Source organism: Macaca nemestrina, chromosome 17 (genome assembly GCF_043159975.1).
Source record: "Macaca nemestrina isolate mMacNem1 chromosome 17, mMacNem.hap1, whole genome shotgun sequence".
NCBI classification, from domain to species: domain Eukaryota; kingdom Metazoa; phylum Chordata; class Mammalia; order Primates; family Cercopithecidae; genus Macaca; species Macaca nemestrina.
In genome coordinates, this window is record NC_092141.1 from 21177618 (window position 1) to 21191912 (window position 14295).

The 14295-nt window shown below is 58.0% G+C and overlaps 1 protein-coding gene across 1 annotated transcript in view; it reads left to right on the forward strand.

The window, feature by feature from the left end:
• LOC105493309 (potassium inwardly rectifying channel subfamily J member 12) overlaps positions 1 to 14018 on the forward strand; it is a 42557-nt gene extending 28539 nt beyond the window's left edge. Inside the window, exons 2-3 of the mRNA XM_011760861.2 lie at positions 2880 to 3001; positions 9517 to 14018. Coding sequence (XP_011759163.1) covers positions 9573 to 10874 — 1302 coding nt within the window. The 5' untranslated portion in view covers positions 2880 to 3001; positions 9517 to 9572 and the 3' untranslated portion in view covers positions 10875 to 14018. The remainder of the gene's footprint in view (positions 1 to 2879; positions 3002 to 9516) is intronic.
• The last annotated feature ends 277 nt before the right edge of the window (positions 14019 to 14295 follow it).

The window sequence follows — 14295 nt, forward strand, 5'->3', positions numbered from 1 at the left end:
CAGTCATGGTCATGGGGAAGCAGTGCCCCTGCAGCGCACCTCCCCATCCAGGATTGTGACCATAACCCCGGGAAACATTAGTGGGACTTACACTTGGCAGGGTGAGCTCACGTGGTGGCTGCCGTGGCCCTTGCAGGTGGTGGGAGCTCTGGCCGGGGCGTCTGGAAAGCTGGCTCCTGTTTACAGGGTCCTGCCCTGCCCTGTGGCTTCAGGCAAGTCGCTTCTCTGTCCCATGTCTCAGTACGCTCTGTGTAGAGTAGAGCTAATTTTGCCTTCCTCCTAGATAAGAACAAATCCAGCTGGACTTGTGGTCTGGAGAATGCCCCTTCCAGGTAGTAGGGAGTGAGGGACGAGGTTGGGAGAGCCTGGTACAGGCCAGGTGACCAGCAGGATGTGGGGAGAGGCTGCTGCCCACGCTTCTGGCCCCCACCCCTGCCTGGCTTCCCATGGCCCTGTGGCAACATCCACCTTCACTGCTCAGAGTTCCAGCTCCAGGTGACTGGGCAGGTGACTTAGCTTCTCTCAGCCTCAGTTTCCCTATCTGCCCAGAGGGGAGAATTGTCCCTCTCCAAGGCAGGGCTGTGAGTGTCGGGATGACTGCAGCCAGCTGCCGAGTATGCAGGGCCGGGCACAGTGTTGGCCCACTCGAGGAAGGGCGTGGACCCAAGTCCCTGCCATGGAGGTTCCCAGCTGTGTGACGTTGGCTTGTGACAGAACCTCTCTGAACCTCTGCAGCTCATCCACCTGTCTGTCCATCCACCCATCCATCTCTGAACCTCTGTGTCCCCATCAGTTTTGAGAGTGGAATGACTGAGAGAGGCAAAGTGCGGGCCTGTGGCATCTGCTCCCAGGATGATGAGGGAGGGGGAAGCAGGGGCTGGGGACTGGGGGACTTGGAGGGTGAAGAGGGACTGAAGGGCCACTAGAGACCAGCCAGGCCATCCCCTTTCAGAACAAGCTGAGAGAGGAGAAGTGACTCACCCAAGGTCACACAACTTATGAGGGGCAGAGCTTGGATTTGAATCTAGGTCTATGTGCCTCTAAACCACTGTCCCCTGTCCCAGGAGGCTGATGAGGTGGGGATGACTCACCAACACTTTGCTTAATCCCAGCCAGAAAAACCAGTGTGACAAACCAGCCTTGGCTGTAACCTTGGAAAGGGCAGGCCCCATGAATTCCCTGGCTGGGTGGTGGGGAGGTGAGCTGCATGTCACGTGGCTTACCTTGGAGATCCTCAGAGCCCCTTCCCACCATCCTCTTCTCTGATTCTCACGGCACACTGGATAGGAAGGCAGGGTACCCCTTTGACAGGTGGGGAAATTGCATCTTGGGGATTGCAGGGACCATGCAGGATGTGTGTGCACCCAAGGCAAGTCTCTGGCAAATTACTGATGTGTGCCCATTCATGTAGTTAGCCATGTGCCCACCCGCTCATCCATCAAGTCATCTATCCCACTCGCCCAAACACCCTATCCATCCATCTACCCACTCATCACCCACCCTCACACCTATGCACCCATCCACCCATCCATCTATCCATCCATCCACCCATCCATCTATCCATCTACCCACCTATCTGCCCACCCATTCATTCACCCATCTATCCATCCACCCACCCATCCATTCTCCCATCTATCCATCCATCCCTCTATCCGTTCATTTCTCTACCCACCCATACACTCATCCACCTGTCCATCCATCCACCCATACACTCATCCACTCCACCCATCCATCACCCAAAAATCCATCCATCCATGCACCCATCACCCATTCATCCATTAATCTGTTCATCCACCCACTCACCCATATACCCACCCATCCATCCAGCCATCCCTCTATCCATTCACTTCTCCACTTACCCATCCATTCATTCACTCACCCATCCATCCACCCAATCATCCATCCATCCATCCATCCATCCATCCATCCATCCATCCATCCATCCCATTCATCTATCCATCCATCCACCCAGCCATTACCCATCTATCCACTTATCCATCCATTCATCCATCCATCCATCCATCCATCTACACATTCATCCATCTATCCCTCCATTCATTCATCTACCCATCCACTCAGTCACCCACCCATCTACCCTTCCACTCATCCATCCATCCAATCATCTACTTTCACACTTATCCATCCATCCATCCATCCATCCTATTATCCATTCATCCACTCATCCATTCACCCATTCATCCACTCATCCATTCTTTCCTCCATCCAGCCATCCACCCTCACACCCAACCACTTATTCACCCATCCATCCATCCACCCACCCATATATTCATTCATCCATCTACCCACCCATGCATTTATCCATCCACCTACCCATTCATCCTTGCATTCATTTATCCACCCACCCTTCCATCATCCATCCATCCATCTGTTCATTCATTTACCTACCCAGCTATTCACAACTTGCTCCAAGGTTGGTATTGGGAAGGCTCTGCAGGTGGTGGCTAGGAATACAAGCTGAGGGCCTGAATTCCTTTGTGACAGTAGAGAATTACCACATTACCTACTTCTCTGGAATAGTAACAACAATAGTTCCAACCTTGTAGGATTGTGAGGATTATGTGAGATGATGTATGTAAACTGCCTACTATAGTGTTTGGCATGCAATAGGCACACAATAATTGTCAGCTGTTATTTTTCTCTGACACCCCATCTTGTTCTGCCCTTCTCTGGTTCTGGATGGTTGCTATGCTGTGAAGGTGTGGGGCATCAAAGGAGCAGGCCAGAGTCTCTTCCACCTCCTGCGGAGCCCTGGGGAAGTGAGCAGAAATGTGGGTTCATGTGGTTATGTCTTACTTGTGAGCCCCTCTGGGAAGAGCAGCGCCTCCTGCAGTAACTTGGCTTTACTCTGTTAACTTTAGGGTGTTCTAGTGACTGGATCCTCTCTAGCTGGTGCCTGGGAAATGGCAGCCACTACTAATTCAGCCTTGAAGACAGTACCTTGCCCACTCAGCACCATTACGTAGAAGACAGAACTCAAGAGGTAAGAGTGAAGTCATTGATGTGCTCCTGTGCATCTAAGCATTCCTTCCACCAGACTCTCATCTGCACATCCTTCACCCCTCCACCCACCATGCCATCCATTCATCACCCATTCCCCCACCCATTTATCTGCTCAGCCTTCCATCCACCCAGCCATGCCTCCACCCCTCCACCCATTCCCTTGCCCATGCCATCCATTCCTCACCCATTCCCTCACCCATTCATCTGCTCAACCATCCATCCACTCACCCTTCCACCCACCTAGCCAGTCCATCTATCTGGTCACCCCTATTGTCCACCCACCCATCTGTCAATCCAATTTATCCACCCATCTGCCCGACCACCCACCTGTTAATTAAATCACTATTCCACCCATCTCCTCATCCATCCCATTCAGCCGCTTAGTCCTTCACCCTTCATCTGGCTGGGGAGCATTTCCTGGGTGCCCCTCTTTGCTAGTACCTGCATCAGCCTCTCTGGGCCTCTGAGCTTTGTCAGAGAAGGGCCTGGGCAAGATCAACTCTCACACGAGGTGGGAAGTAGCTTCTGGCCTGAACGGGAAAAGCCCAGTGCTAGAGGATCCTAAAGGGGGCCAGGGGAGGAGGAGGAGGAGGAGAATTGATGTCTGGGGCATCCAGGAGGGGATGCCAGGGTTAAGGAGCCTTTGCTGTGGAGAGGCTACCAGAGACCCTATGAGGAAGGCCCAGGAGACAAAGATTCCAGCGCAAGTAGTTTCCTGGGAGGTGATCTCAGGAGTAAGGAAATGAGGTGAGAAAGAGAAGGAGGTAATAAAGGGCATGTCATTGATACAGTTACTGCTGGGGCACTGGAGCCCAGTCCCGATGGGGAGGCCAGGGAAGTGGTGCCCCTCCCAGGGGCAACTTGCCGGGGCCCAGCCACCTGTTCCTGTCAGTCACTGACCAAAAGCTGTCCTGGCAGCATCAGCTCCCCAGCCTGCCCTCTGAATGGCAGAGCATGCCCATGGCTAGAGACAGCTTTTGGGCAGAGAAGCACTGTGGTTGGTGTAGGAATTGAGACAGGTGGGCCTGAGATGGCAAGGGCCTGGGATACTAGCAGGGCACCCCCCACCCCATGCCCCACACACAGTGATGTGTTGCTGCTACTTCTCTCCTCAGGCCTAGCCTGCGTTTGGCATGGGAAGCCAGCATGGCATTGGACCCAAATGTTTGTGGGCCATGGGTTAGCTTGGTGGACAGAGGCCAGCTGAGTCTCTGGTGGGAAAGTTTGGCCTGGAAAGGGGATTGGGTGCAAGAGGTCATCATCTTCCTCTAAGATTATGAGACTTAGGAATGCAACCCCCAACTCTCCCTCTCCCCTCCACATCAGCCTGGGCTCTCCCCCATCCAGCCAAGCTTCCTCACTGCCCCCAGGGTGCCCAGCACGTCTTTGCCCCCCACTCCTGACTCTGGCAGTGCCCCCCAGGAGTGCCCCTCCTGGCTGCCTGTGCCCAGCCTAGCCTCCCTGTGATCCTACACCCCGGACAGGGCCTGACATGAGGGAAAGCCCCAAACCCTGCAACCAGCCCTGCCTCTCACTGGTTCAGAGCCTCAGTCTCCCCATCTGCAGAGGAAGGGCTGGGCTTTCCAGGCCCCCGTGCTGCATCTGATGAATGGTGACTGGATTAGGAAAGATTCTGAGCTGCCCTGGATGCAGTGGATGAAGCTCTGTGGCTGAGGAATGGTGCTTGCCTGGGCGAGGCTGGAGCAGGCACCTTGGGCGGGGGGCGTGTGCCAGCCTTCCCTGCCCGGAGTGATCTCTGAGGGGTCTTCGAACGGTGAGGCTCGATCATGAGGTTGAGTGCCACGTCTCCGAATGAGGGTGAATGGCTGTGGGTCGGAGTGCTGGTGAGGGCCCTTGAACCTGTGCTTTTGAGTGCTGATTTGCGGCAGTCTACATCTCATTACCACCTGGGATTGCAGGGGCTTGGGACCAAAAGGATTGCAGTGCCACGCACACAGTCAGGCCTCCAGTGTTGGTGTTGTGGGGCACTGGTTTTGCCCTCACAGCCTAGTCTGGAAGCTTCACTCCTGAAAGGCTGTGTGACCCTCACAGTGACTCAGTCTTTCTGAGCTTCTGTCTGCTCATCTGGAAAATGGGGATACTAGTTACAGCGTGATGGTAGGGAGTAAATGAATCAGTTTATTAAAGCTCTTAGAAGAGCACCTGGCAGATAGTAAGCACTTGATAGATACTGAGTGCTGTGCTCGTGCCTCGGGAGGCGCCCCAGCTAGCTGAACAGTCTCTGCGTGGGGGATGGGGGCTGATGGCGCCTCCCGCTCTGAGTCCCTATGTCTTAGCCTGGGTGGTGCAGGCCCCTGCACTCTCCCTTCCGGTCAGTGTTTTCTTGGTGTCTGGGAATGTGAGTCCAGGCCTCGCCCTGGGCTCCTCCCGGATGTCACCGAAACCTGAGAAGCCCAGGGCCTCAGGGCAGTGGGCATGGGGTATCCAGCTCCATCCGGAAGCACCTCCCGGTGACTCCTGGACCCTACCCTTAGGTCACGTGGCAGCTGCCGTCTGGCATCCTCTCTAAAAGCTCCCAGCCCAGGCCCTGGTCCATTCTTCAAGTGGACTGGTTGCTGGGAGGCTGCATCTGTAGGCACTGTGGCCAGCAGAAAAGCAGGGATCTCCGGGGATCTGCCGGGCCTGTGCTCTCTCCCCACTGCCTGCTCTCTGCCTGCTGGGTTTGCTTCACGCCCCTTGGTGTTGAAACCGCCTTGTCTAGCTCAGGTAGTGTACCCCAGCACCCCTCTCCCATTCCCCTCCCAGCGACCATGGGACCCTGGAAGGCCAACCTGGGTGTCTGCGAAAGACAATCCTAATTTTAGGAGTGAGCACCTTGTCCCGGCCCTCGAATTCCTTTGTGACCTGGGACAAGTCTCTTTTTCTCTTTTGGACTTGGTTCTCCCATCTGTGAAATGGGGAGCCGGCCTCCTTGCTTGCTAAAAGCCCTCTTGCAGCAAAACAAATTCTCTGATTTCATGTCTTGTCTGATTTCACCATATGCACCCCATTGAGCAGGAGCCAAAAAGGCCTATGTGTCCCTGGTGGAGGATATTGTCCTATATTTTTTAAATTGCGTCCTTAAAGGCCGCATGGTTGTGTAACTTCTTGCCACGCCTGTGTTTATGCAGGAGTGTTCTTGGGACATTGTCTAACTTGTGGTGCTGGGGTTTCTATGCCAGGGTCCCCTTCTGGGTCTGTCTTCATGGTGCTGGATTCACCAAGTACCCAGTGAGGGGAGCTCCCAGCACCCCCGGGGAGGGTCTCTGTCTCTCTCACACACGCACACACGGCAGAGCAGGGCTGTGTGAGGCTGAGGACTGACATTCTGGGCTTCAACTCTCTCTTCTGCTCAGTTTCCAGGGTCCTGGGACAAGTGTCTGTTAGTTTTTGGCTCTGGGAAATGAGGGAGTGGGGCGTGAACTTGACCTTGTTGATGGTCTCTGTGTGGTAAAACCACACAGAGAGGAATGTCAACAGAAGTGGGGGTTTCCAGGCCTGTGCGACACCGTCTGGGCAGGTCCGGGGTGCTCAGCCCTGGCAGAGATGCCAGGAGCTGTGGCAGCACCCTCACCAGTCTGGTAGCTGGCCAGTTTCGAGGCCGCCAGCTGCTGGGAGCACGTGCAGACCGGGCTCTCTGGCCTTTGATTCTTGTGATTCTGTTCCTTGCAGGCTTTGAGCTGCTCCGAGCAGGGGCTGGAGCAACCATGACCCGCTGGAAGTCCCTCAAGGCCCCTGGGCCACACAAATCCAGCCCCTGTCAGCTGGTGGCCTCACGCCGGCGTCTCAGTGCCCCGGCCCTGGCTGCCTCCCAGGAATCTGGGTCTGAGCCCCCTTCCCAGCACAGCCTCAGGGGTCCCCCCTGCCACCGGCTCCCCACCTCCTGGCCCAGGCAGAAGCAGTGTCCACCAATCCGGCCCTGCGTCCCAGCTCCTCAGCGTCATGGTGAGGTGGTCAGCTGCAGCGGTGTTGGGGGAGGACGGCAGAGTGAGGAGAGGTGCCCGCTGCAGAGCTTGGGGGCCCATGGTGGGAGACTGCGCTAGAGGTGGTTTAAATCTCAGCTGTCCTGCTTAATGGCTGTGTGGCCTGGGGGGAGTCACTTAACCTCTCTGAACCTGCACCCCCGGGTTGTTGAGAAGATGATCTGAGAGCAACTCCTGTGGGTCTGCTCCCCGAGGCGCTCAGGACCCCGCCTGCTCTCCCTGGATCTCTCTCAGGTGGCAGTTGCTGTGTGCTGCTCGGACTGGCCAGCTCGGGGCTCAGCAACCGGTGCAGCCCTCAGGAGTGTTCTACAGCCTGGCTGGGCAGGCGGCTCCACCGTCACCTGTTGCTCAGGTGTTTGGAGCAGAGGTCAGAGGCCGCGCCTGCTCTGAGGCCGGGACTAGTGTGGGCGTGGCCAGAAGCTGGGTCACCCAGACTGGAGCTGAATCCTGGGATTGCTGCCTCCTGCCTGTGGGACTGGGGCAAGGCCATTCTGGCTTCTGGGCCTCCAGGTCCTTGTTTGTAAAGCAGGGTGGCCCACCCCTCCCTGGAGGGCTTGAGAGGCCGGCAGAAGGCTGTGTGCAGCGCCCGGTCCGCAGTGGTCCCAGCCCCCTAGGACCTTCTCTTGGGGCCTCAGTGTCTTCGTAACTGAGTAACGTGGCTGCAGGTATGCAAGGGGCAAGGCTCTGTCTAGCTCTGAGGTCATGGTGTGACTGGACTGGGACTGGGGGTGCTGGGTCCCCGTGAGCGGGGAAGGGTGGGCCTGTCCAGCTTCTCAGTGTGGGGCTAGTGCTGGAAGGCCCAGGTCTCCCTGCTTCCAGCCTAGCCTAGCCGAGGCAGGCGGCCATCCGGATGCGGCTGCGGGCCAGGCGGTGCCATAGCCCCCAGCTTGCAGATGCCCTAGCCTGTCACTGATAGGCCAGTGTGGGGCCTTTAGTGGGGGCAGTGCAGCCTGTGTGTCCTGGGTGTGGACACGTCGGTGGCTGAGAGCAGGCTTTGTTCTGGCTGGCATGGATGCCCTGCTGCAGAGCCTGTCTTGGGGTGCCTGAATGTGCAGTAGGCTGGCCTGGAGCCAGGCGCTGCCTGCAGTGAGCTGAGGGCGGTCCTGGGAACAGGTGACACCCCTGAACACTGCCCAGATGCCAGGGTGGTAGCCTTGCAATCTTCCTTAGAGACATGGGAAGCAGGGGCTGGGGAGGGCCCTCGACTGAGGTCAGCCAGGGAGCGCCCATGTCTGGGTGCCAGATCTGACCCTCCTTGGCACTGCTGGTGACCAAGAAGCTGCAAGCATGGCATGTGGGTGGACACTGTAGGTTGGGGCGTGTGGGTATCAGGAGGGTGGTGGGACCCAGCTTGGGGTATTCAAAGTGGGTGGTGACAGGGGTGGCAGGCCCCATTCTAGGCCCTAGGAGGGACAACAGGAAGCAAAATAGAAAACATCTCACACCTGTAATCCCAGCACTTTGGGAGGTTGAGGCAGGTGGATCGCCTGAGGTCAGGAGTTCGAGACCAGCCTGGTCAACATGGTGAAACCCCGTCTCTACTTAAAATACAAAAATTAACTGGATGTGGTGGCGCAGGCCTGTAATCCCAGCTGCTCAGGAAGCTGAGGCAAGAGAATCGCTTGAACCCAGGAGGCGGAGGTTGCAGTGAGCTGAAATCGCACCATTGCATTCCAGCCTGGGTGACAAGAGCAAGACTCAGTCTTAAAAAAAACAAAGAAGAAGAAAAGAAAAAGAAAACGTGCCGCCCTTGGGGAGTGGTGGTCTCAGGGTGGGGTTGATGGGTGAGTGCCCCCGGCTACATTGTTATTGCTGCCACCATTGTGCCCTCAGAAAGGGCAGTGCGGTGGCTATAGCGGGGATGGGACATGGGTCTACCTGGGGCACAGGGAGACCTCTGGTGCCAAGGTGGTGAGGCAGTGGCAGGATGTCTTGGGGGAGGGTGTCCAGGGTGGATTTGAGTTACAGCCTGGGGCCAGGGGCTGTGGTCGGAAGGGAAATCTGCTGGAGGAGGCTGGGAGGTGAGGTCTGAGGGGTCAGTGGCTTCCCTGTGCAGGTCCTGCATGTCCTGGGGAGCCTCTGGCATTGAGCAGGGGAGGGACAGGCACCGACTCAGCTTCCATAGGCTCTCCATGGCTGGCATGGAGACTGGGGGGCCACGGGTAGAGGCAGAGAGGCTGGCATGGTGTCCCCCGAACTGGCTGGGCAGGCACTGGTGAGATTCAGGCCTTGAGGGTGGCAGAAAGGGTCAGATCCTAAATAGACTCTTCAGAGCCCTCGGTGTGGGAGTGAGGTGTGGAGCTGAGGTTTCTGGCTGGAGTTGCTGGGGGGACAAAGTGGGTGGCCACTTGCACTGGGAAGGTGGAGTGGGGAGCTGGCTTAGGCAAGACCAGAGCACTCATGGGTCAATCAGGGTGGAAGTGTCCTCCAGTCATGTCCGGGGGCCCTGGGATGGGAGTGGAGGAGCCTGGAGCCACCAGCCCAGCCAGACATGCCCTCCTCTCTGTTGCAGGAGCCGCTCTGCCTGGAGGTAGCCTGGGGGCAAGCCAGGGTCCTCCAACCCCCGGGATGACCGCGGCCAGCCGGGCCAACCCCTACAGCATCGTGTCATCGGAGGAGGACGGGCTGCACCTGGTCACCATGTCAGGCGCCAACGGCTTCGGCAACGGCAAGGTGCACACGCGGCGCAGGTGCCGCAACCGCTTCGTCAAGAAGAACGGCCAGTGCAACATTGAGTTCGCCAACATGGACGAGAAGTCACAGCGCTACCTGGCTGACATGTTCACCACCTGTGTGGACATCCGCTGGCGCTACATGCTGCTCATCTTCTCGCTGGCCTTCCTCGCCTCCTGGCTGCTGTTCGGCGTCATCTTCTGGGTCATCGCTGTGGTCCACGGTGACCTGGAGCCGGCCGAGGGCCGCGGCCGCACGCCCTGTGTGATGCAGGTGCATGGCTTCATGGCGGCCTTCCTCTTCTCCATCGAGACGCAGACCACCATTGGCTACGGGCTGCGCTGTGTGACGGAGGAGTGCCCGGTGGCCGTCTTCATGGTGGTGGCCCAGTCCATTGTGGGCTGCATCATCGACTCCTTCATGATCGGTGCCATCATGGCCAAGATGGCGAGGCCCAAGAAGCGGGCGCAGACGCTGCTGTTCAGCCACAACGCCGTGGTGGCCCTGCGTGACGGCAAGCTCTGCCTCATGTGGCGCGTGGGCAACCTGCGCAAGAGCCACATCGTGGAGGCCCATGTGCGCGCGCAGCTCATCAAGCCGCGGGTCACCGAGGAGGGCGAGTACATCCCGCTGGACCAGATCGACATCGATGTGGGCTTCGACAAGGGCCTGGACCGCATCTTTCTCGTGTCGCCCATCACCATCCTGCACGAGATTGACGAGGCCAGCCCGCTGTTCGGCATCAGCCGGCAGGACCTGGAGACAGACGACTTTGAGATAGTGGTCATCCTGGAAGGCATGGTGGAGGCCACAGCCATGACCACCCAGGCCCGCAGCTCCTACCTGGCCAACGAGATCCTGTGGGGCCACCGCTTCGAGCCCGTGCTCTTTGAGGAGAAGAACCAGTACAAGATCGACTACTCGCACTTCCACAAGACCTATGAGGTGCCCTCTACGCCTCGCTGCAGCGCGAAGGATCTGGTGGAGAATAAGTTCCTGCTGCCCAGTGCCAACTCCTTCTGCTACGAGAACGAACTGGCCTTCCTGAGCCGTGACGAGGAGGATGAGGCGGACGGAGACCAGGATGGCCGAAGCCGGGACGGCCTCAGCCCCCAGGCCAGGCATGACTTTGACAGACTCCAGGCTGGCAGCGGGGCCCTGGAGCAGCGGCCCTACAGAAGGGAGTCAGAGATCTGAGCCAGCCTTGGCCAACATGCAGCATCCACCCCCAGCCGGGGAGAGGCCCCGCCATCGCTCAGGGGCCCCGGGTTTGAGCAGAACGGGCCCGGTGCCCTGGGTTGCAGACTCAGTAGCGTTTTAGTCGTTTTATGTTTCTTTGCAACAGCCTCAGAAGGTTGGCCGGAGAGGGGGCAGCCAGAGCGGCAGCCCCCGGCCTCAGAGGCTATCGCAGGCTCAGGGCAAAGAAGTGGCCTCCTGGGGGTCCAGGCCACGGGGGCCAGGGCTTCTGCCTGAAGATGGAGCTGCAGCCTGCGGGGAAGCAGCTCAGCTCAATGGTGGGCCCAGCCTCTGCTGTCCAAGGCTGTCCGGCTGCGGTGCTCCTTGCTGGTTTTTAACTTGGGGAGAAACACCGGGTTTCAGCTTTCTCGACCTTAGCTTGGGTGAGACTGTTTACAAAAAAAAAAAAAATTACCATGCAATTGAAAAAAATTTTTTAATTCATAGGGGGCAAAAAGAACAATTAGAATTCCATGGGTCTGCCAGGATGCAGCAGCTGGCTGGAGGCTCCAGAGGGTTCCCCGAGGTGGGACTGGCCTCTCCCTGTGTGTGTGGGCACCGCAGTCCCTGGGCAAGCAGGGTGCTCTGGGACCGCACTTCGTCGAGCTCACGAACCAGCTAGGCTCTGTTTGTGATAGAAAAATCAAGACCATGTTAATGATCATAAGAAAAGCTTTCTACTGTCATTGGGGTGGTGGGTGGGGGCTGGGAAGAAACTGGTTTGAGCTTTTAGAGTTTGACTTTGTACCTTAGAGATGCGTCTCAGGGCCAGGCATGGGACCTACCTTCGAGGGTTCCTCCCCCGACCCTCGATTTTCCTATTTTGCTTCTCTCTCCGTTTCTGTCCAGGCCTCCACCCCTTCCACAGCGAGGGGTGGTTAGGAGCCATAGGCCGCGATGGCTCCTTGGAAGGGAAGTCGGGATCCCAGGCTAGGAGGAAGCTGGCAGCCCTGTCCCCACCGGGCCCAGAGTGTGAGTCGTGCCTTAGAGACTCCGGGTTGTCCTGTTCTTTCTGGGCTCGCTCGTCTCCCTGACCCTGTCCCACCCCTCCCCGCCCGTACCTCCACTGCTGAATTTCCTCCAGCCCCTCTGTCTGCCTTGTGAAGGTGGCAGGGGCCAGGTCTGCCTGCCATAGGACCACGTCGTGTCCCTCTCTCACCTGGGGCAGCACAGCGGAGTCCAGGCAGGGCACAGCCAGGCCCTGGTCAGCGCTGAATGGCAGAGGAAAGATCTTAGGAAAGGAGAGGAATCATCACCCCCTCCCATCAACTGGGATGACCAGGGAGTGCCACGCCCATTCAAAGCTGAATCAGAAACCAGCCACGGAACAGAATTCCTGCCGAGGCTTCCGGGGTCGCTCCTCCACCACCCTCCCCCAGGTCGAGGCACTGTGGCACCCTCATCAGGAAGAGGTTTGGGGTCCCCTTGTTGTCACCGCTGGCTCTGCCACTCCATCTTGTTCATGGTAGCTGGTTGGGTCAGGTCTGTGATGGAGCCAGGCCCTTCCCAGGACCGCGGAGAAAAACTGCTCTCTAGTCGGACCTCTCCAGAAGCTGGTAATCAGAAAGGATGTGTCTCTTGCTCCAACTCTGCCCCGGAGACAGCTCAGAGCCAGAAGGCACCAAGGACTCTGGCCCAAGTGGGGAAGCTGAGGCAGAGAGCAGAGGGGGTCATGCAGTGAGCAGCTGGGGTGCGGGAGGCAGAGAGGGGCCGGGGGCCTGCGGTGGGGGCGTCTGCCTCTTCCCTCCACCTCCTCCGCTCCTCAGCAGCTGAAGACTCAGCCCTGAGGTCTGGGGCCATGGAAGTGAAGACACCCGGCCCCTACACCCTGGAGTAGGCCCGACTCAGCATCCTGCCCCAGCTTCAGCCCCACACTCATTTCTGGCATAGAAGATTCCGTCGAGACAGCTCTTTCCTCTCGGGGTCTGCCGGGGGTGCCTCAGCCGGTTCCTGCTCCCAGGCCTGGCCCCGAAGCCTGAGGGGCTTTCTCAGCCTTAGCCCTGGGTGCTGGGGTGAAGTTGGCAGCGGAGAGCTTGACCCTTCACCTCCCTGATGGCCATGCTGAGGGACAGTGGTGACCCTGGTCACTTGGTGCTGGTGTAGGGGCCTGTGCCCTCCCAGGGCCAGTGAGCCAGCCTTCTACTCCCCTGACCCAGAGTTGAGTCCAGGGGCCCCAGGCCCACCCCCTGGCCCTCTTGGAGGTCTGTGCCCTTGCCTCCCAGCCCCCACCCTGCAGGAGAGCAGCCCCAGCACCTCGTCTCCCCAAAGGCAGGCAGATGCTTGATTCTCCTGCCCTCTTTCTTCCTTCCCCTGTATTTATTTATTTATTTATTGCTTGTGCTAAAGACCAAAATAGTCTCCCTCTTTAGTGCACTTGAAGCGGGAGGGCGGATGGGATGAGCCAGGAGCGAGGAAGACTTGGCCCCTGGGGAGTGTGTGTGTGGAGGCATGTGCCTGTGTGAGCCTGCATAGCATACATGTGTGGCGCACACATGCACACTCGGCTCTTCACGTGTATGACTGGGTTAGTAATACAGATATGTGATCTATACGTGTGTGTGTGTATGCAGGTGGTTTTGTGTCTGTCTACCCACAGGTGTGTCCGTGTGGAAGTTTCCTGTGAGGGTGGGCACCTACCCATGAGGGTGGGCACTGGCACAGTTGAACCCCACGGTCCCCAACCCTCTGCCCTGATTACGCACGTCTGCGCCTGAGCGGAGCTTGTGTTCCAGGATGAGGCACCTGGAGGTGAGCGTGTGCATCCGGCTTGTGTGTAGGAGGCTGTGTGTGTGCCCATGTGAACCCGTGTACTTGAGTGTGTGTCTGTGCGCAGCCTGTGCCTGCTGCTCAGAGCACGGTGGCCGCCCCCTGAGCCTCTGCTGGTGCTGTGCTGCCTGGTCCCCGCCCAGAGGGTCCTGGGGGGCGGGGAGGAGCCACTGTTGGGAGGCCCCTGTACAGGGTGTCTGCCCTGCGTGAGGTCAAAGAATGTCAAATTATTTTAAATGGTGAAACTGGAGAATTTTCATGTTATTTTCAATACATAGCAGTATCTAAAGACGTAGGCGATGAGACTAGACCACATTAAATGCATTTTGATCTCTTTGAGGTCCCCTGTGTCGGGATGTGTTTTCTGAAGCTCCCCTGCATGGCTCCACAGCGTGCTGGGCGTCCGCCCGGCTTCCTCAGCCTCTGCCTTGGGGTTGGGGGTTCCTGGGGCTTCCTCATGGGTGAGGGTGGGGCATGGGTGATGGCGGCAGCTGTTGGGAGGTGAAACAGAACTCAGCCTCCTCACAGCTCCCAGTGGTCTCCAGCAAGCACACAGGGCTTGTCCCATGATGTCACCCCTCCCAGGTGGCGGGGCCGAGCCTCCCGCCTTGTCTTC